We start from the raw sequence: 23,028 nt of genomic DNA on the forward strand, positions 1-23,028 counted from the left end.
CTCTTTTACTCGACATGGACGACCTGCTCGCAGCGTGTCGGGGGCAAAGTCAATATTGGTCGGCGGAGAGAGAGAAGTCCCGGGAACCAGGAATAGCCTCTGGAATGACCCGCTCAGCTTATAGGTCGCAGCTATCGTGTGTTTTTTTCCATATAATGGGAATTAATGTTTCTCTGAGTTCTGTAATTGGTCCCAGACCCTTGTGGAGTAATTCAGGCTTTGAGGTTCAATAAAATAAATCATTAGAGTTGCTCAGCTGAGGGCCATCACCATATTTTTGACCCTCTTTAGACTTCATAAAATAGAAAAGGGGGGGTTGGAAAGTAATCACATAGACGCCTACACGGTGTCCTTAGAAATCCTTTACAAGCCTCATTAGAGGCTGTCAGATACTGCTCAGTTGTACAGCGGTACAACTGGAGTTACTGTGAATCTAATATTCAATTTCTTCGTGCTCTGTTTTGGGTCCCTACCAGTTCCTCAACGTAATATTGGACTCTATAATGAATAAATGTTCACCAACTGGTTGTTAGCTGTGGTCGTCTGTTGTCTGTAGTTATGTTGCTGAGGACGGCTCCACAATAAAATAAAATAGAAACCCCTTGTACATCGCCACACTGTTTGCACTTCGTCATTTCATACTTTATTAAAAAAATATCAATAATAGCCACTTTAAATACTTATAATGGTAATATAGAAATAGAGAATGGTTAAACCTAACTCGAGAACAAGCTCCTCCTTTCAATATACAGCTCTTTAACACTAACCTCTCTGACTGCTGACTACCTTACATAAAGAGAACCTAAACTCTATGAATGCGGAGCCACATCTTGTGTTTTTTCATGTTTGATGCTGTAGGTGTGTAGACACAGGGACATTAATGTCTTCCGTACAGCACTTACCAGTGCTATTTGAACCATGTGAACAGGTTACTCAGGAATAGATGTCCGCATAGGTGGCCAGCTCTTTATCTCAGCAACGCTGGTTGTAATGCATTATTACTAAGGGTAGAAATCTCCTTCCCATCCCTCTCGCTCGCTCTCTCCCTCTTTGCTCTGCCTTCCAGCTGAGACCGAACTGCCTTCTCTGTTTGGTTGAACATTTCCTCCCCTACACCCTCCATTCCTCACAATCACTTCCCATCTCTGTGACACCTGGAGTTCTCCTCCAGTGCTTAGGGATCTGCTTTACTGACTCAATTTTCTAAACTAACCATTAAGCGAGGGGGAGAAAAGAAAACCTCTCGTTGCTTCTAGTGTGTAAAAACAAATTTAGCCAAACTCCATCTCCTTGCACTCCCTGATTATTTAATGTAATCACTGTCCTTGTGGGTATTGGGCACAAGTAAGCATGGAGACAAATTAACAGCCAAAGCTAAAGGGAACATTTTGCGACCACAGCAGTCAATGAGCTGTGGCATAAAGTGAGAACAACAACTGGAAGTGTTAACAAGGTGAAAAGGAGGCTGAAAGAGGTGGCAAAAGGGGAGGGTGATAAAAAGGGAGGGAAAAGAAAACTAAAAAGGTGGAGGGAAAATATGGCTGAGAAGAAAAAAGGTGCAAGAAAGTGGGTATAAATAATAAATTGGGTTAGCTGTGGATAGCACAGGAGGTGTGATATAAATGGGCTGACAAACCGGGTACAGAACAATTAATCAATTTGGGTCTTTTGGACTCCGAGAGGAAGGTGAACTCAGAACTGTCAGTTCTTTGGATGTCCATCAGTGCAATACACAAGATGGGGTCAATGCATCAGAACAGAAATTACCCCCGGACGGCTAAAAAGACTTCTTTAATCATGTCAAACGCACAATGCAAGGCACATGCACTATTTAGAGAGGCACAGGGTATGTGCTGCAGGCACAGATCACACACACAGACCCAATGAAAGTCTCTCTCTTTTCTCTGGATGCCTCTTCTCTCTCTCCCGTCACATGGAAGTACTTCGCTGAGGAAAACTGACCTTTGTTGAGTTTTAACTCCCCCTAAAAATGTTCCATAACCCGCAGAGTAACAGCCAATCCCCCGGTTTCGAGGAGTGAACCATACCACGATCAAAGCGGGCTTCTTGCACAAAGTTTAACACTGACAACTAAGTTCAGGCTGCACCCGTTCCCCTCCAATAGAAGATGCTCCCGATAAAGAAAGACACAGGTCGTACGTGCGCATCTATCTATGAAGACAGTAAATGACAAGCCCTTAACAGTCTGTTGCAATTTGCAGTAAAATCCATCTGACTGGGGACGCCAGCTAAACTCACACTGCAGTGACCCATCCGGCTCACTGACCTGGCCCCTGGTAGTCTCTGCCTCGTTCGCCCCCTCCCTCTCCCCCAGTCCTACATGAGTACATCAGGCCATGCATCGCTGTGACTTACCGGGTCTTTAGCTTGCTGCGCTAACACGGCGTAGGTGGATATCCTGCTGCACAGGCATTTGGTGTGGACAGCGGTTGACGCGAGCGTTTGGCAGCCTTCTGTGCCCCAGTTTTCCGCGCCAGCTTCCCTGGAGGTGGGGAGAAGAGAGGGGGGGTGGTGAGCGGTAGCGGCGGGTGAGGGGGCTGTCACAGGGGACAGTAACAGTGACTGTGAGACACATACACACACACAAACACAAAGCTGTCACTTGACTACACACACCAATAGGAGGCTGCAGCTCAAATGGACAGAAAGTTTCACATTCAAGTTCACCAAGTTGCCCCATTCGCTGTGTAGGTCTCCGTGTTCAGCACCCTAAACCCTTCCTTCCTCATCTTTGTTCTTTTCTTTTCTCTCTATCCCACCTCTTTTCGACCCCAGAAGTCTCGGGGCCTTGAGGATAAACAGACAGGGGGTTGTAGAAGCCAACAGTTGACAAAAAGCACCGTGGCTTAAACGGCGGATGAGGTTATTCAGCGCTAAACGGTCAATTGCTTTGACATCCAACGAGGGGCAGCGTGTGCAGAATCTCATAGAACAAAACCTTGTACACTTTATTACTCTACATCTTTCTTGTCCTTCCTTTCTTTTCAGCTCCTCCGTCAGTTCCGTCTAAGTGCTTTCAATAGAAGGTTGAGTGCGGAGGTCAATCAATATACGATTCTATCTGAACTAATTACCGTGGCAGCTCGCATTACACATTAACATTATGTTTAACCCTGGGTACACGCTGCTTTACGCAGTCACCTAAGATAGGTAGAAACATTACGGGGGACAAAAGCAGAAGCGATGGCAGGGACGTTCTGATGGGGCAGCGGGACTTAAAGGCCCTGAGCGCATATCATTGTAGTCAACCTGCTAAGAGGAATGAGGTCCTCAACCATCAGTTTTTGATTTCTGCCTCTCTTTTTATTCTCACTGGTTTGAGGTGATTTCGGTTCAGTGAGGAAAAAGTTATGTCTCATGCTACACAGCGCAAATCCATCAAGTTTGAACATTGAGATAGGAACGTGATGACATTTGTGAATTGTTTATTCACTGATCAAATGTCACTTTACTTCCAGGGTCATTTTCTTTTGAGGTCATAAAGGAAAACTTTGATGTAAATTACAGGCGGAACTTAGTTGTCCACATCCTCCTTCAGCCGATGCTTGGCAATGATAACAAACCTTTACATTGGGGAATGACGAAAACGACATGTAAAAAGATAGATAAAAGTATATAAGCTATTTTTAATAAGCTTTGGTTAATTTTTGTTTGTTCTTCCGTAAAACGTTTGCAGAGCAGAGGAAGATGGGACGTAATCATAATGCAGAGACCAGGATTTACATGGTTTTCACTGCTAATGGCTGAGTGGAGAACTCAATCACCTTATCTCAAGCTAATGGCAATAAGTACCCTCAAAAGTGGTTGGAGGGAAAATTGTGTTGTCCGTGAGAGAACTTGGATTAGTAATCTTCGATTCACTGCCACACACTTTGCTTCCATTTCTAAACAACAAAATGCTAAGACTTTTGCAGCGCTCTGTCATCAGGACAAGCAAGGCAGGCAGTGTTCGACCATATAGAGTTCCAAAAATAGACATCAGTTTAAACAATGCAGAAATGGAAATGATGTCTCACAGCTCAGAATTGTCCCTTATGGATCTCCTGTCACCCTTTTGCCTCCGTGTGCTCATTAACAGCAGCCGTATGCTATCGTCTCCGGAAGCTATGACAACAGCCGTGAACATGATTGTTGGATCAACCCCAGAAAAACTTGTGCTCTCTCCTCTCCAAGTTCTATGTCATCATATCACAGATTCGTGAAGTAGCTTCTATAGGAGATCTCTCTGTCTCACTGACCTCACTGGGCTGTGCAACCCTGTCTTGCTCAGCAGCCACTTCCTGGGCTGTTCTGTAACATAGTGCCTGACAAAACTGAGAGTCAAATCCAACTATTTATTATGTTTGATGAAAGCCAATAGTTTGCTTAAACTGTGGTTTAAAAATGCCATGTCGCACAAGAGTTTGGTCTAAAAATATGTAACCGATAATGATAACCAAGCAGTGTCATGTTCTTTTATTTTTCTATATTTTATATGTTCTGCAAGTTCTTCTCCACTAGTGCACGTCTGTTTGGAATGGGCTGTTTGAAAAGCCTGTTCTGGAATGCTGGTTGCAGGCTTTCTTTCTGAAACCAACAGATGGAGCAAAACGTAATAAGGAGGGAGGCTGGTAGCGGGAGCACTGGGGAGTCAAGCGTGACTGTAGGTAGCAAGTTTTGCTTAGAGCCCCAGGGAGGTCAGGCGGAGTTGGTTGTGCTGCTCCGCTAGCCCGTCAAGTCACTGTGCAGTACTACTTTCCTGTATACTATAGGTATGTATACTGTACCTCGACCCCGATAAAAACAAAAAATAAATTGTGGTTTGATCAAATAAATGAATTAAAAGGCAAAACAGAACAAGGACCACCTTCTGAAGACAACACGTTCAACACAGTATGCAACATCACTTGATCAAACACGATCAGTGGAAGAGTAAATGACAGGAATGTCTCTACTTGAATGAAAGTGCATCCAACACATGAAGGAAAACAACACACACACTTAGGAACATATAATGACACACACTCACACACACACACAGAGAGACACACTCAATTCATAATATCAGTAATGAGATGTGAGCACTAATTCCCTGATGATCATCATCAGCACAGTGACACGTCAAAGACTGAAGATCGGAAAGACGATCGCAGCGGTGAGGCGACAGCTTGACAGGGAGCAACACGGTGTGCAGCTGTGTGTGGGTTAGAGAGACAGAGAGAGAGAGAGAGAGGACTGGGTGACAGACAAGAATGCAAGAATACGCATGTGCACTTTTAACAAGAAAATACATGCATGTTAATGCGGCTTCCATGCGCTGACAAAGGATTCATCTCATGTTACATCTACACATGTACGTACAACTTAAGTTCTGTATTTGAACTCCCGGGAGACGGCGTGTGAAATATGTACAAATGACTCCGTTCATAGCACCCCCGTATGGACTGTTACTGCACATGCATTAAAGATTGCACATTTCACGGACAGGAAGCGGGAAGTGTTATTTGTGCTGATGTATGCAGCTGAAAGCATGGCAGATGCACACGGGAAGGCCTGCATGCGTCTCACTGCTAACACACACAGTCTGAGCAAACTCAGCCGAGGCATATCCAGTATTCTCTGGCAGCGAAGAGGACGTCGGGGTAATGAGAAGCTGTCTGGTAGCTCACAATGGGGGGTCGTGGAAGATAACACCAACAGGCACCAACACACATTATCTGTGACCTCCTTGTTTTGGCTGCTGCGTTTCCAGTTTAATTAACTCCTGACCGTTGTCTAGTTCAGATGGATTTAATTGTTGGTTTTGCTGCCTTTCAGCGAATGGCCTGCTTTGACTTTTGTTCGGTTTGTATTTCGCCCACAATTTGGAGGAAACCGCGAGAGCCCCGGTTACAGACTGTGCATCTCACATGCTGTGGGCTCAAGGAAGTATTAGATTATCAGATGGGTATAGCTTGCGGGGGAAGATTAAAGGGACGCGGCTTTTGTTTTACTTTTGTTGGAGCATTTGAATGAGCCTGGAGCTGCTGCCGACTCCTCTTATCGTGGAAAACAGGTACCAGATGTACAAACAGGAGCATATATCAGTACGGCTGCTTTATAGGCTGTGGATCCCAAATATATACTGCAAAGATAATAATATGGTATTATCCGGGGGGAAAAAATGCTAAGATGTGTAAATATACACAGCATCATCCAGGTTCGCATTTCGATAATCAACACATCTGTTGTTTAGTCTTGACTTCGACAAAGAATACAGTTTTATTTGATGCCCACGGTGTTCACACTGTTTACTGGGATGTACCTGAGCCACAACATGTACACTATATCCTTAACATTACTAAGACTATATATCCTTTTAAGTGGTACCGTGATGGTGTAGTCAAGCACATCATTGCGGAGAGCTGAATGCAATCATCGGCTAACATGCTGAGTTTTTAGCAGATGAAACGTTCCTCATGTTCATCATCTCTACCAGATGGTGCATTTTTCTAAATTCACACACACACACACTCACACACAAACAAAAAGAAACCTGAAGGTTCACACTGATGCACAAAACCTAACAGCATTCTGCCCATAGAGAGGAAAAGTGAGGGGGATCACCAAAGTCATCAGGATACATCATCTGGAAACCACAAATGTCTGTAAGATTAAGATTAAGATGCATTTATTAGTCCCAAACACATGCACAGACATGCACAGGCACACTCATGCATGTAGGGAAATTTCATCTCTGCTTTTGACCCATCTGGTGCAGGACACACCATGTACAGTGAGCGACCATGTACGGCGCCCGGGGAGCAGATGTTGGGGGAGTAAGGTGCCTTGCTCAGGGGCACTAGACAGGGTAGGGAGAATCCTCTTGGATTTTTGGACAGATCAATCCAGGTTCGTCTTTTTGTTGTTTCTCCATGGAGACGAACCAGAGACCTTTTCTGCCCATAGTCCAAGTTTCTGCCACTAGTCCACCGCCTCTGTACAAAGCTTTGTGCCAATAGATCTTGTAGAATAATATAGTGGACGTGACAAACATTTACCTGATTATAGAACGATACACTTAAAGAACTATACATATGATACACTTTAAAAAGACCATTAAAGAATAAATTATTATATAAAAAATCAGGGGAGCGTCTTTGTGACTAATCCTCTGGGGATCATGACTGCACAATATTTAAATGGAATCTAGGGGAGCAGTTAGAACATTTTGATCTTAGTTGGAGAACCACACGTTGTACATGTTTAAAACTGGGATATTCATGTTTGTTATATCCACACAGTTGGTGGCAAAGAATCTTGGCCATGCTGGAGTGAAACCAACACAGCTCAAACTCTTTTTCTACTGCAGTGTGCGAAAACATGCACAGTGACCACTGAGGGACCGTGGCACAATGCTCTTAATTCTACTCCCTGATTGCTAGACGAATGATGTAGCGGCTGTTAAGAAAAATAGGAAAATAGTTCCCGAACAAAAGGGTTTGGTTGACCTTTAATGTCCATCGAGAAGAAATTGGCACCAACTCTTGAATGAAAGGGCAGTGCTATGAAAGCCAATTGCTCCTTGTTAAAAAACAAAAAGGTTAAACATGCTCTGAATTCTTAAACCTTAAGTGCTTGATGTCAGCTCTATGGGGGAAAAAAATAAATCATATTTGCCTGACACATAAAGCTAATCTTTAGCTGGCAACAAATGTCCGACATGCCAGAAAATCTAGAATAAAATGTTCATTAATCCTCATTGTACGCGTGTTCTGCCCTTTTAAAAACATGCGAGAGCATTGACTTTGCATGATTCCTTATGGCTGCGAACACACAGTATGGGTAACATTTAATGTCTAGTTCCGGCCAAGCATTCAAACCTGATTTACATGAGAAATGCTGCTTCACATTAGCTGTCATTGATGTAATAAAGACTAACATTATCAGCTAATTTTAGCTGCGGGCAAACGCTGTCAAATCTGATTCAGGAGATGACTGTCAACAAAATATACACTTTGGTTCGTTAATTTGATAGTGGGAAATTGCATGGGCAGCGTCCATTAGTCGGTGTCTCGATGCTCATGTCTGGCAACGCGTTCCGTCAAATACGAGCAACATATTTGCCTTTGTGTCACTTGTGGTCAGAATCACAGACAGGCAATGATTTTCCACAGGGGGGAGAAAATATAGAAGGGGGGAGGTGGGGGAAAGCAAACGAGGATAGTCTGAACAGGTTGAATTCAATATCCAGGGCCAGATATTGTGAAGTGCACTGTACAAGCAATGTTGTAACGTGTGAGAAAGTAAGGTCATTCTTATTCAGAGTGACACTCGCTGATACACATAGCAAACAGAGAGTTTATGAATCCGGACAGAAGGACTGGGGCTTGTTGTAGAAGAAAGGGATTTGCATGATCATGGAGATAAGTGGCCTCAAGAGGACACAGACGTGCAGATACCGTTGTGTTGAACATCGTCACTGTACATCAGAGTCAATGACACACTGAGGCAACAATTACAACCTGCGTGTTGCACTGGAACAGGCACGTTTCACTGTATCTTTCTTTTGATCTTTCTTTTGTTCCGCAGGTTTATTGTTCCTGTTTTTACACTATTGTGCCGACAACCATCTGTACCTAATGCATGCTTGTTGTAGTAGCATGATGCCGTGTGGTTAATCAAGCATTGCTGTGGGCCATTCTGTAAAAAGAAACATGCACAGAAAAGAAACATGAAGAGCAGAAATGTGAAAATATAATCCATAGATCTCACACTGCAATTAAACCAGAAGCAACCATATTTGGAGTGGCGAGGGGTGGAGCCTGACTGAGAGATCAAGGACCGAGCACACCCACCTACAACCTTTGCCCAATGGGATGGTAATAGACGGCAATCAATATTTTATCATCTATTTTTTTCTAGGTATTAATAATGATAACTGTATTTGTATTGCACTTATCTAAAAAAGATTAAAGTGCAAAAGAACAAATTAATTCAAATAAAAATCATCATAATTTACTAAATCTACATCACGCTGTGTAGAAGAATACTTGACCAAATGAGACAAGGACCTCTGCATGATATGACATTTTAAATCAAGTGAAATCATTTTTTCTTTTTAGACTTCCTTAGTAACTGACTTATTTATAAAACCACGTGAGTCGCCCTATGTAGGTTATTTTAGAGAACACTGGCTCAAAGCTTTGGCATCATGTAGTCTACGTACATTTTTATGTACGGAGTAAAGCCACAGTAAATCTTCAAATGAATGATGGCAATGAGTGTAATTCATCACCATGTAAGTCACGGTGAGAAAAACAACTTCAATAAATGACATATAGGACGGGCTTCAATTGTTTTCCTGTTATCCCAGTATGCTGAGACCTCTGTGGTTACGTTACTGCCATAAGGTTCTCAATATGCTAAAGAGTTAAGAAGATTTAAACAAAACAAATTCACACCAACCGAAATGTCAGTGCTGAAATGTCTTCAATGGTGCATTTGTAGTCGTGCTGCGATTCTCTGCCTGTACTGATGAGCACAGGGTCACACATGTAATCCTGGCCCCGCAGCCCAGCTGTTGTCTGGAACCACTTTAAATGCAACATTCTGAGTCTTAATCTGGTCATGGAGCGGTCATTACTCTTTTTATTTTATTTTATTACTATGTTAATTTTATGTTTTTCACATATAAGACTGAATGAACTTGATTACTCACTGCGAGTAAACTAAATTATGTATTGAATGCATGCTTTTATGTTCTTGTTTTTAAAGCTTCATTTAAATAGGTGTCTTTAAAAGTCTGAATCTCGTTTTCAAGAGAGACCATAAAAATACAGCGACATAGGGTCACGGATAATTCAGATTTTGATCCGGCATTCAAAGTTTTACGGGTCAGATCCATTAACTGTGTATAAAGTTGGAAGACATGACCGCCGCCCTGAAGAGAAGCCAAATCATCTTGATTGCACCCTGGTGGCTGGCGGCGGTATACTTAATAAACCCGCCTCCCTCTCCGTGTCAGTGGATGTGTGATATAAATATTTCTGAAATATGGTTTCTGTCAGTTTAGGCAGATCTCATTGATATAGAATCAAGTTCTCATTTATTCCAACTAAGTTTGGTTTAAATTAGTTATTTGATGATATAAAAAGGTTGAAATGTCATGATTGACTGCTGAGACTGACCCGGGACCTCAAAAGTTCAAGATGGTGGCAGCTGTATCATGGATGTTTTGGCTAAATTTGTCCACAATGGGAGGAAGTGGACTCCATCTTTATAGTCTCTGGTAAAAGCCAACATAATTGTTCTTGCTTTGCAGAGCGTGCCTCAGATTAGTTTAAAGTCGGACTATCTCACATCGGATCTCACATATTGGATGTGTCTCATAGTATCGAGATGTTAAGTCTTAGATTCAAAGAGGTGGAACAGTAGTGATGGGTCTTGCACTCACCAATGCTGTAGGTAAACGCCTTTCACTCTCAATTCAGCCAAAAAGCACTGACGACAATCTTCACCCGACATGAATCAGCTAGACTCAACTCTCCATACTTCCTATTATGCAAGACTGGCCAGTACAGATCCACACTGCAGTACTTCCCACAACGAAGGCCTGCATAGCAATGTGTGTGTGTGTGTGTGTGTGTGTGTGTGTGTGTGTGTGTGTGTGTGTGTGTGTGTGTGTGTGTGTGTTGCATGCATAAATAAGTATATTTGACCCAGATGTTAATGTTTGTAAGACCTAAGCTTTTCCTCTCGTCCACTGACGGACTGCCTTATAAGAACAAGAACATGCTGTGAGATTATCTGGAGCTTCCTCTGATGTTTATGAGTAACACTGTACAGCCTATGTTTCTAAATTTTACTCACAGATGAAATATGTTTCGTTCCATCTGAATCCTGTGTGTATGATTCAGTGGGCGATAATAATCAGTGTAGTAGTCATCCAAATAGCCTTCTGACACGTGCCTGTACTGTGGCTCGATCGATATGACACATGAATACCAAATTAAGTAGGAAGACATCACAAGGTCGGGCATATGAAAAACTCAAAACTGTTTGGTCCACAATAAATCTGCAACACCATAACTGTTAAGGAAAATTCTCATTTCATGTTCACTTACTTTTTAAAAGCACATCTGAATAAATCTTTGAAACGGACACATTTACGGCCCCTATTTGATCCCCCCCCTCGTCTTTCGTTTGGCCCATGCAACGTGAGATGTTGCGCAAAACCTTCCATTACAGCTTCTTCCCTTATTTCCATGTGAGCAGGATGCTTTGTCATTGACCTCCACTGCTCCAATCTGATCTCTGGCATGGCCATGGGCTAATTTATAAGCTTCTTTCCCGGGATTATCTTTCTCCCTGGTGTGCAGGTCAGTGAGCGAACTGAAAAAGCACAGATACAGGTTTCAGCCACAGCCATAAATGGCCTGCCTCTCTGACTGCCAGCATTCTGTGCTACATGGACACGCCGGCCTGGCTCTGAAGAGAGTGGCTCCTGAAAGAACTGGATTACTCTTTCTGATTCTGGTGAAAAGTATTCAAAGGTATATTTTTCCACATATTTGCAACCTGGTTTTCAAATGTTAAACCACAGAGAAAATGTAGAGGAGATTTTCTAAGCATCTCACCGGGGGGGAGAGGGGGCTCAACTGGGATGCCCAAGGCCACGGGGACAACTCAGAGTCTCACAAAGCACTAACACACTGCCCTCTCAGCCTACTTCCAGCCGCACAAGTGTAAAGAGGATAATGTGCAAGTCAACAAGATAAGCAGAAGGCAAACACTGCGCTTGAATTCAGGTTGCTAATGTGATCCCTGTGTATTTCCAGTAAACCCGGAATAGATTTTAAAGAGGAAATCGATGTTACTCACCGAGTGGCTCCGGCAGTAAAATATATTCCAAAGGCCGGCAGGGAACTTCTTCTTATTCACTACTTCTAATCTAAACATACCAATAGTGATCACTTCATTTCCATCGAGGACTTTGTCCAGGTGAAACCGTCGCAGCGCTAAAGGCTAACCATGTCCAGTGGTCCATTTTACCCCCCACTGGTCACATGATGCAATCAATAACCTGATAGCATGGAGCAATAAAAAAAAAAAAGACTCCCGACCAGCTTTACATCGACTCTTCACCCGAACGAAAAAGTCCTGAACTCAAGCAGCCCAGGTTTATCCGAGAGGTCCAGTAGCATAAAAAAAGAATCATGGCTTAAGTTCACACTTGTTGGTAGCCTACTACTTAGAACTGATCTCAACACGTAACAGCTTCTTAGAACCATCAGAAGTCCACTAAATCCGGCTGTCGTGCGCTGAGAATCGAACGTCCCATGTTAACACGCTCTCTAAGGACTGTTGTGATTGCTGGGGGGGGGGGGGGGGGGGGATGAGCTAAGAGCCCGTCTACGTCCTGTGACGCCCAACGGAGGCAGAGCCTGTGTAAGCCCTATGCCGGCCCACTCCCTCTCGCTGTGTTCAACACAGTCTTGATCCCTTCTGCTCCGTCAGATGGAAAAGTGGAGCAAGCCCCCCGCATCAGACCAGCACCCCTCCCTCCTCCTGGTGGCTATGCTGTTAAGATCTAGCGTGTCAGTGTCCGTCGGGCAAGCTGGGCACACATGAAGTAATATGCTACAGCAGTTCATTAATACAAGGCATTTGAGATCAGGGAGATGAAAAGTAGAAGTTAACCTCCTTATTTTTCAGTTTCATCTCAAAAATCAAAATGTTACTATTTTTAATAAACTGCCTCACAGCAAGGGCTATAAGAAAACAGAGTGAGGCAGATGGCTTGTGTAATGCACTTGTAATTGGCGCATCTACATGCTGTACAGTGTTGATTATAGATTGATGATTAACTTGCGCAGATGTAAACATATGGGGGGCTATTTTAAGCCTGATCTACCTGCTATCTCCTCAGGGACGACACTGTCTGAATCGAAAATAGTTTCACTCTATTAGTACAATGCCTCCATTCCATCATCCATCCTTTCATCTCGTACAGTTGTTCGTGTGTTTCGAGGTTGCAGTGGGCTGAGGCCTCCCTTAGTGCACAGGACACATCGGCACGTTGTATGGGGGGGGGGGGGGGGGGGGACAGCCGACCCTCAGGCTAGCTACCTCCTGAGCCACAGCCTAGATTGTGGATGTATACATAAAATGGTCTGGCATAAGAAGCTGGAAAAAAATGGAATCAGTTCTAGTCATATAGATACATCTATTACTATACACCTATGACTTGGAAACTGCATCAATGTTACATATCACAGTCATTTACAAGTTTTGAACAGGAGCAGCAAAATCAACTGCCAAGAGCACAACCCATTATGTAGGTACTCTGGGTTTTAACAAGAAAGAAAAATACAAAGAATTGAAAACATTTCTTGTTCTGCTGCATGAATTTTGATATTTTTCCTTCAATCAGCCTTTGTTGGTCAAACAATGTTATTCAGGTGCACTGCTCGATCGATGCAGTAGTATAAAGACCTCTTAAAAGAAGGAATGGATGTTGAAAGTGTAAAGGTGTGTATCCAAGAGGGAAAATGTTTTTTCCAAGACTTTATATTGTACGCCCCTCTTAAATAAATGTGATTACACTTGGTCCTGAACACAGGCATATCAGTCTCTCTCTGAACTTATTGAGCAAAGTGTTTTTACAGTACCTGAAATTATCTCTTCCACGGGGAAAATGTTGGACTTTACTTTGAAAAATCTCCAAATCTATGCAGTAAAATTTTTGATATTCAGTATGTAGATAGTCAGAGAGGTCCTGAACACAGGCATATCAAGCTCTCTCTGAACTTATTGAGCAAAGTGTTTTTACAGTACCTGAAATTATCTCTTCCACAGGGAAAATGTTGGACTTTACTTTGAAAAATCTCCAAATCTATGCAGTAAAATTTTTGATATTCAGTTTGTAGATAGTCAGAGAGGTCCTGAACACAGGCATATCAAGCTCTCTCTGAACTTATTGAGCAAAGTGTTTTTACAGTACTTTGAAGTATCCTGAAATGATCTATTCCACAGTGAAAATGTTTTTCCAATACATAATATTGTACAGTTGCTCTTAAATAAATGTGATTACACTTTGGCCAGGTTTGTGTCCTTCTAGTTCCGCAGGATCGTTTGGAATACGCCTTTTGACTCTTTTTTTAAACTTTCATTTAAAGTTGAGACCTGCCTGTGCCGAAGCTGATAACGTTGGCCGATCAGTCTGAGCCCAAAGCAAGCCTCAATCTACCGTGTCAGATTGAGGATGTTAGAGCTACTCGTGTTGCACACCAGGCCATTATGACTCTCTGGCGGCGAGGGGTAAGGTGGGGAGCCTGGGTCTTTAACCACTGATCCCCCCCCCCCTGATCGAGCTGAAGCCCACCGGGGATTAGAAATAGGATTAAGTGACCCTCAGCCCCTCACAAGCTTACCGTCATCCATCCATCTGAAGTGTTTGTTACTCTTATCTCTATATACTGGGTCATATATGTAAGCAGGCTTTTAAAATGAGATTGCTCAGTCGCCTGCCTATCATGCATAGTTACATCAGCTTTGTGACTCAGATGACAGGGGGTTGCCTCTCTATGCATTTAGAGACGGAGCGGGAAATGCACGAGCGAGGCATAAGTAAACGTTTGAGTCGCACAATGTATATTTTAGATGCGAGCAAAGAAGCTGTTTGTTCTGATTGAAAAAGCAGCTGCCAACACAGTATAGAATCACTGCAGTACATCTACTAGTACACCCGGGATCGGCATACATGCAATCTCAGGGAGCCACGGTAATCTGTAATGCAGCAGACCTTTAAATAAGTGCTCCACAGTGCAGTGTTTGTCTGTGTGCGTTTGTGTGTGAAAGTTTGTGCGTCAGTGCAGGTTTAGCCAGACATGCCGTACTGGGGCATGGTGGGGGTCGGAGCACAGCGGTGCCTGAGGCAAGGTCAGCAGCCACCCATCGTGCTTTCCCATGGATCAGAGAGAGACACTCAAAGCCAACAGACAAATGAAAGAGAGAGAGAGTTTGGGGAAGGAACCCAGTGAAGTTTCAAGACAAAGAAATGCCAGTTTCATTTCAGTGCCCTGAATACCTCCAAACCTCCTTGGAAAGTGCGTTTTTTTTTTTACTCATTTATAAAACCCTCATTTCTCTTCAGTAACCTGAGCCTCCCCATTTCCCGACAGAACCTGTAAAACTTTTTTTTATGGGAGTTTTACATAACGGTATTGAGTAGAGCCAGCGAGGCAAACAGAAAACAGGTTGGGAGTAGGTTGAGGAGATAGACACACGCCGGGAAGATGGGGAGGGATGGCGAGCGCAACGATTTGGGTGGGCAGATGGCGCCGGCATATGGGCCTGTTAGGGGCAAAATAAATAAATAAACACTTTCACATAAATAGTGAGATGAACTGTGAGTGCCACAAACTGTTGGCCAACTTAGCCGGCTGAGAGAGAAAGAGAGCGCACAAATGGGAGAGAGATACCACTGAAATTGCTGGCAGATTTGCAAATGGACCACCACTGCTGGAAAGAAACATGCGCAGAGACAATTGGGATGGGGATGATGATAGGCTTTAGAGATGTAAGCCTCTGCGCGATCCTTAATCCCCAAGTAAGTGTTCATTACTCGCGTGTGCATTGAAACAATAATGGGGGGGGAGAGGCTGTTTCTTCTGCCGTCGGGGTCCGGTCGCTGTCTATACATTCTCCCTTCGCCTCTCATCAGGCTCCTGCTCAGCCTCAGAGCCCGTGGCTCAGTCGGGGAGACAGCCAGGTTCAGAGAGGTGATGTCCTCCAGCAAACAAACGGCTGCTTCGTACAACATGTTCTCTGCCCGTCTCACCTGCGAGCTCCCAGCTGACTGCAGTCGACTTCCACTGCTCGGCACAGGCGAGAAAATGGAGGAGGGCTGAAACGCTAATGTGTGCCCTGTGTAGGTGCATTTTCTTTTAGATGTGTATGTACTCTACATAGTGTACATGTTTGTGTGGATGCATCTAATTTCCACATATGAACAGCACATACATCCAGGCTTTTCTTACTTGAAGCCCACTGGTCAAATAAGCCTCACAGCCTCACTTATTTTCAAAACATGTCTGCACACAATAGACTGCAAATAAGGATGAAAGACATGACAACTCCCCAAAAGTGAAGCCAAAGCACATATAACGCTACCCTTGTGAATGGCTGTAGTATAGATCAGATCATAAACCCTGCCTCCTCCTCCATATTAATCTATTAGACATGTTCCAAATTAAAAGTAAACCTCAAATAATTTTGTCATTTTAGGTATTTCTTAACACACTGATGTGCGATAGATCGAGGGCATGTAAAATGGTTTGGTATTTATAAATTGTTTTCTAGTCTCGATGACCATTCAAAGCTCTATACAGTACGGTTTTACATTCACCCATTCACACACACATTCATACAGTGCATCTTTCAGCAGCACCTTGCAATTCCGGGTTCAGTATCTTGCCCAAGGACACTTCGGCATGCAGATGGGGAAGACTGGGGATCGGACTGCCGACCTTCAGGTCTGTGGAGGACCGCTCTACCCCTCAGCCACAGCCGCATGTGGGACCTTGACACTGTGACTTAATTTCTAGATAGTGGGAGGTAGTGGAGACATGTCCTCCATCTTTATCTTCAGTCTATACTACATCGGAAGGAGCACTTTGCTAAGACTGTTGGCTCTTCAGACTGAAGTGTAAACAGTGGTTGCGAAAATGCAAACATCCCATGGATCTGATGAATATTCAACGACTGGAGGAGTGTTGTTGTTTGTCTGCCACATGATACCCAAGGATTTCAGTTTACATGTTCAAATGAATATGTTTTGAACATGTGTTTCACTTTGTTTGTGTAAGATGTAAGTGTCTCCCATCTGCTTCTGTATCTGTGTCTGTAAACATATTACCTAATCCCCGGCAAACACATTTGGATGTTTTCCACATTCCCCCCAGTTGGAGTGTGTGTGTGTGTGTGTGTGGTTGACAGACAATGCCGCCACCTTGCCACTTTATATTCCGTTTGGCTCCCTGCCCTCGTAATGTCTGCAAATTTAATTTGATTGCAGCTGTAATCTTCCGGATAGTTAATTGACTTTGCGGAGCTTTGTCTCGCTCCTACCTTGATGGAGAAGGGTAGTTTGATAGCTCACAATGTCTTATCCCTCTCCCTGTGAACCTGCGCTTCCACACTGTGTCCTTTGGTCACTGGAGGGTCCTTCTTCAAAAACTGGATAAACTAATGTGATCTTCAAGGGGGAAGCGTAATGTTGCTGTCATCTTTCTGGTCACAGCAGGCGGAGGCATGCTGCGATGGCCCCTTGACAAATCTCATTCTTATTAAAAGCATTCGCTCTCAGATCCAGTTCCTAAAAGCTTTGTGGAGCTCTTAATTGTATCGCAGCGTCTTCAATTCTGAGTGAATTTACGACTGTTATCAGGGAGCTGACTCAAACTCAACTAACTCAAACTTGAGGAAAAATAAAGTTTGAACTTCAGCTGCGGATATGGACTGTCAGATATGTCTGAAAGCCCCAAAACAAGCAAGCAGGTAAGTAGACCTTGAGTGGAGCTTATGTCATCGACACACTTCATTCGCTGTCCCGACAATGTCCTTATTTTTCTGGTAATAAAAATGCAACTCAAGGTACAGGTTTGGGAATGATTGTGGTCTTAGGTAAAGCAGTTACTTAGGGTTTTCGTGTATTGAACCGAAACATATCTTTACTTCTATACAGCCAAGGGCCAACCCTGTGACATCCCTCCCATAAACTGATGCCAGTGTAATGGCCCATTCAAAAACATTACAATAGCATACAAGGTTTTTTGGCTAAATAAATTGTATATAATTGTATTTAGTAGGATACGGGGAGGTATTTGCTGACTCATACTAAAATAGGTTGAAGATTTGGGCCATTAAACGTGCAATGAGACCATGTCCTACAACCAGCCCCTGATTTAATGGTTCTGAACAAGTTTGAGTTTACTATTGACAAAACGGGTGATCACTATGTAGGTTAATGGTAAAAGCTGCGTGATCAATTGTGCTGGTTTACATTATGTAGCGCACCAGCTGGTCCACTACACAGAGCAGACAATGTCAAAGCATCAGTCGCCTACATAGACAAACAAGAGACATTTGGATGCATGTAAAACAGGGTCATTCAAGTTTAACAGAATGACTACAGTAAAATAGAGAACTGTAGACAACTCCTACATGGAAAGAGTTAACAATGAAGTTATAAGAAAACCTGCACCACTGAGAGTGAGTGATGTTACTTTTGATCCCTTAGCAACACAAAGATAAATGTGTTTGTTCTCATCGAGAGAATTAATTAACACTAACACAGGGCTGTTTTCAGTTCATACAGTTCATTCAGTTCGCTTATACACACACACACACACACACACACACACACACACACACTCACACAAACACACACAGACAAACACATGCAGTGCTGCAGCATACACACTCACATGAACACCAATATCAGCATTTCTCAGAAAAACTTACGGGTTGCCGTAGTCCCAGACAACGCACTGAGGATCTGATGTACCCTGCAAGATAAAGGGGGGGGGGGGGGGGGGGAGAGAGAGAAGATAAGCAGTTATTGCCAGCGGAGGATGAGTGAGGGCAGACAGGAGACAGAGTAGCTCTTTGCCGGAGGAGAAAAAAAAGAGTGATGCTGCACGGACGATGGAGAGAGGTAAACAGACAATGAAAGGGAAGGATAGAGACAGACGGTCGGAGGGAGAGATAGAGAAAGAATCATTGTCGGAGGACAGAGCCCGGCAAATAGCTGCTGCGGCAGAAAGAAAAAGGGAAGGTGCGTGTGCAATGAATCGAGAGTTAGAGACAAACAAGAAAAGCCATTTCATGGACAATAATACACAGCGAGCGTGTCTCATAAACATCCTGCCGTTGAAACATTTGAATCCTTCACTAAAGTACAACCGCAGTGGAGAGTGGTAGAGTTGGAGCAAACAACTATGAAGCAGTGAAATGTGTTTGAGTGTAACAAGAAGTAGCCCTTCCAGGGTGTGTAGAGGCTCAATGTCGAGTGAAGCTCTTATCTCTACATCTGCGTATGTCATCAAGGAATCGATTGAGAACAAGTTTCAGACCCTTCAGGGTTTCAGCTTTGCTAACATCTCAAACTTAATCCATTCAATTGCTGAACCCAACAACTGATCTCAGGTGGGGGCGGCTGGTGGTCGAACGGCAGGTGAATCATCTGGTGATCAAAGCTCAGGCCAAACAAGACTCACTCAATTGTTGAATCAATCACAGGATCGATGTCCTTAACTGACTCATCTCCACTTGTTCCACCGGTGATCCTCAGCGATCCGGCCCAGTGCCCTTTCAACCTGCACGCCTCATTTGGCACAGGATTGGATTGGAATCGGTTTTTGAGGTGGACTTCCATGGGCTCCTAGTCTGGATCAAAGATTCTGTCCCCCGACTTAATTTGTAAATCCACAGAATTAAAAGACTTAACTTGGTGTCTTTGAGCTCAGTATACAGTGTCTGTGTCTTTCAACGTAAAGAGTGATTAGGCTTCCGGTTTCACTTCCCACGACTGAGATGCTCTCCTCCTGCTGGGCTGAGGCAGATGAGTCTGTTGGTCCTTCCTCAGTCCTGCATTAAGCACTTTGCCTTTGAGCTCCCCCTTATGGCATAGGGAATTATAGCAGTAATTCCACCACCACGCTGCTGTGTTCACTTTTTAAAAAGGATGATGTCCACTGTAAGAGGGTTCAGTGGAGCCGAAGGACAATTTGTCGAAATGACCCCCTCCACCAAAGAGTCAAACGGAATGTTTTCTGAAAGTCAACGTTTTAAGAGAGCAAAAGCAGGAGAAGAGATGGAGGTGATTCACACATTCACGTCTGAACCGTTAGGATCTACACAGGCAAGGTCACCCCTCCCTCCTTTGAACAGTCCCCAACTGATCTTCCATGAGTCGGTGAATCCAGGGGGGCTCTGGGCGGCTGGGATAGAGGCGGGAACGGCCTGATGCAATGTTTACACAGGATCGGATGCGAGGTGACACAGATTGATGGATGACAGCGCTTTGTTGTTTCTCACACGCACACACACACACATGTACACACACACACACACACACACACACACACGCACACCACTTGTCAAAGACAATAGATGTGGCCGGGTATGCATTAGCGTGGCTGGCTTTGTTAGCATTGAGCTATCAATCAGCCGGGCATCATGCCGGACTCTATGGTACAGCGGGAGTGACACATTGCGGCCTCCTCTACAGTTCCACGTTGCATAGCGACGGCGTCTGCTCGGCTGATGCCTCTGACAGGCGGCAAACGTGGGTCTGATTCCAACAGCTGCGCTCATGGACGGTTATGATGGCATCTACCTTACCAGCTCTGTCTTCTTCTTTCTCCTCAGAAAAAAAAGGAACAGCCATTTTCTACAAGGTGTTTCTACAGCCACATGGAGCCATTGGGTGGTTAGATGCTGAGTGCTAATCAGATAACACGAGCTGCTGAGACAGAACAGGACCTCACTGGTTCAGGGAGAGTTAATTACCTCCCACTTCAAGGATTATATAGTGAGAAAATGAAAAGGAGCAATCAGGATGATGATTTTTGATTGATGAAAGGCAACTAGGAATTACCGGAGTGACAATTACCAGAAAGGCTGATGTGTACAGCTTTTATAATCTAAAAGGGTAGATGAAGGAGGGCTGGAGGATGGGGTTGGAAGAGGAGGAGGAGGAGGAGGAGGAGGAGGAGGAGTAACACGTGGCATCTGGTCCACTGTGGGGACACAGGGCTTTCTGGCCTCCTGATTCTTACTCACTATTAAAGACACACACACTTAGAGATGTGTGAGGGGTCAGACTGGAGCAGATGTCTTCTCAGTGAGGACATGACCATGCACGGACACTCCGACACCCCTTGGAGAGCAAAGCTGGCAGCTGTTGCCACGGCCCTGCTCGGTGTTTCTGTTTTTTTCGGGACAAGGTCGCCACCGACTGCAGCTGAACATCATGATGCGATGCTCTGCTCTTTCTTTCACCTTCTCGCCTCCTCTGCTACTCATATACTGGAGTTGCTCGGCAATTCCTCACAGAGTACAGGCCAAGCTCATGAACGTTGTTGTTGTCGTTGGGCAGCATACAGAAGTTGTCTCCTAAAATCCCGTTGATCTATTTTGCAGTAGAAAATTAAACCTCAGCAGTGTTTTAAAGTAATAGTTCCGTATTTGTCGAGCTTTATCTCTTTATCTAGGATAAGATCGATAACTTAAATAACTGTCCATTAAATATTAAAGTAAGTTTGTTCTTCCTTATGCTGAGATGTTCAGCTAAACTAATCAGCTGCTAGCTAAAGCTTCATTCCTAAGGAACAGACATATGTGTATCATCTGGATGAGAAAGCTATTACAGTGCCTTGCATAAGTATTCACCCCCTTTGGACTTTTCTACATTTTGTCATGGTATAACCACAGATTAAAATTTATTTCATCGTGAGTTTATGTAATGGACCAACACAAAATAGTGCATCATTTGGAAGTGGGGTGAAATATTACATGGATTTCACAATTATTTACAAATAAAAATCTGAAAAGTGTTGAGTGCATATGTATTCACCCCCTTTACTGTGAAACCCCTAACAAAGATCTGGTGCGACCAATTGCATTCACAAGTCACATTTGCAAGTCACATAATTAGTAAATAGGGTCCACCTGCAATTTAATCTCAGTATAAATACACCTGTTCTGTGACGGACTCAGAGTTTGTTGGAGATCATTACTGAACAAACAGCATCATGAAGACCAAGGAGCTCACCAAACAGGTCAGGGATAAAGTTGTGGAGAAATATGAAGCAGGGTTAGGTTATAAAAAAATATCCAGAGCTTTGAACATCTCTCTGAGCACCATAAAATCCATCATAAGAAAATGGAAAGAATATGGCACAACCGCAAACCTACCAAGAGGAGGCCGTCCACCCAAACTGAAGAGTCGGACAAGGAGAATGGTTACTCTGGAGGAGTTGCAGAGATCCACAGCTGAGGTGGGAGAATCTGTCCACAGGACAACTATTAGTCGTCTACTCCACAAATCTGGCCTTTATGGAAGAGTGGCAAGAAGAAAGCCATTGTTGAAAGGGATCCATAAAAAATCCCGTTTGGAGTTTGCCAGAAGCCATGTGGGAGACACAGCAAACATGTGGAAGAAGGTGCTCTGGTCAGATGAGACCAAAATTGAACCTTTTGGCCTCAATGCAAAACGCTATGTGTGGCGAAAACCCAACACTGCCCATCACCCTGAGCACACCATCCCAACAGTGAAACATGGTGGTGGTAGCATCATGCTGTGGGGATGCTTCTCTTCAGCAGGTACAGGGAAACTGGTCAGAATAGAGGGAAAGATGGATGGAGCCAAATACAGGGAAATCCTTGAAGAAAATCTGATGCAGTCTGCAAAAGACTTGAGACTGGGGCGGAGGTTCATCTTCCAGCAGGACAATGACCCTAAACATACAGCCAGAGCTACAAAGGAATGGTTTGGATTAAAGAATGTTAATGTCTTAAAATGGCCCAGTCAAAGCCCAGACCTCAATCCAATAGAGAATCTATGGCAAGACTTGAAGATTGCGGTTCACAGACGGTCTCCATCCAATCTGACTGAGCTTCATCTTTTTTGCCAAGAAGAATGGACAAACCTTTCCATCTCTAGATGTGCAAAGCTGGTAGAGACATACCCCAAAAGACTTGCAGCTGTAATTGCAGCGAAAGGGGGTTCTACCAAGTATTGACACAGGGGGGTGAATACTTATGCACCCAACAGATGTCAACTTTTTTGTTCTCATTATTGTTTGTGTCACAATAAAATTTATTTTGCACCTCCAAAGTACTATGCATGTTTTGTTGATCAAACGGGAAAAAGTTTATTTAAGTCTATTTGAATTCCAGTTAGTAACAGTACATAATGGGAAAAAGTCCAAGGGGGGTGAATACTTATGCAAGGCACTGTAATACTGATGTTGTATTTAT

General features: G+C 43.7%; 1 protein-coding gene across 1 annotated transcript in view; it reads right to left on the reverse strand.

The window, feature by feature from the left end:
• Positions 1–23,028, reverse strand: part of adgrb2 (adhesion G protein-coupled receptor B2) — a 153,694-nt gene that overhangs the window by 51,162 nt on the left and 79,504 nt on the right. The window contains exons 14-15 of the mRNA XM_053446761.1: positions 18,508–18,551; positions 2,377–2,503 (exon numbers count right to left, since the gene is read on the reverse strand). Coding sequence (XP_053302736.1) covers positions 2,377–2,503; positions 18,508–18,551 — 171 coding nt within the window. The remainder of the gene's footprint in view (positions 1–2,376; positions 2,504–18,507; positions 18,552–23,028) is intronic.

Source organism: Pleuronectes platessa, chromosome 18, assembly GCF_947347685.1.
Source record: "Pleuronectes platessa chromosome 18, fPlePla1.1, whole genome shotgun sequence".
In the NCBI taxonomy this organism is placed as follows: Eukaryota; Metazoa; Chordata; class Actinopteri; order Pleuronectiformes; family Pleuronectidae; genus Pleuronectes; species Pleuronectes platessa.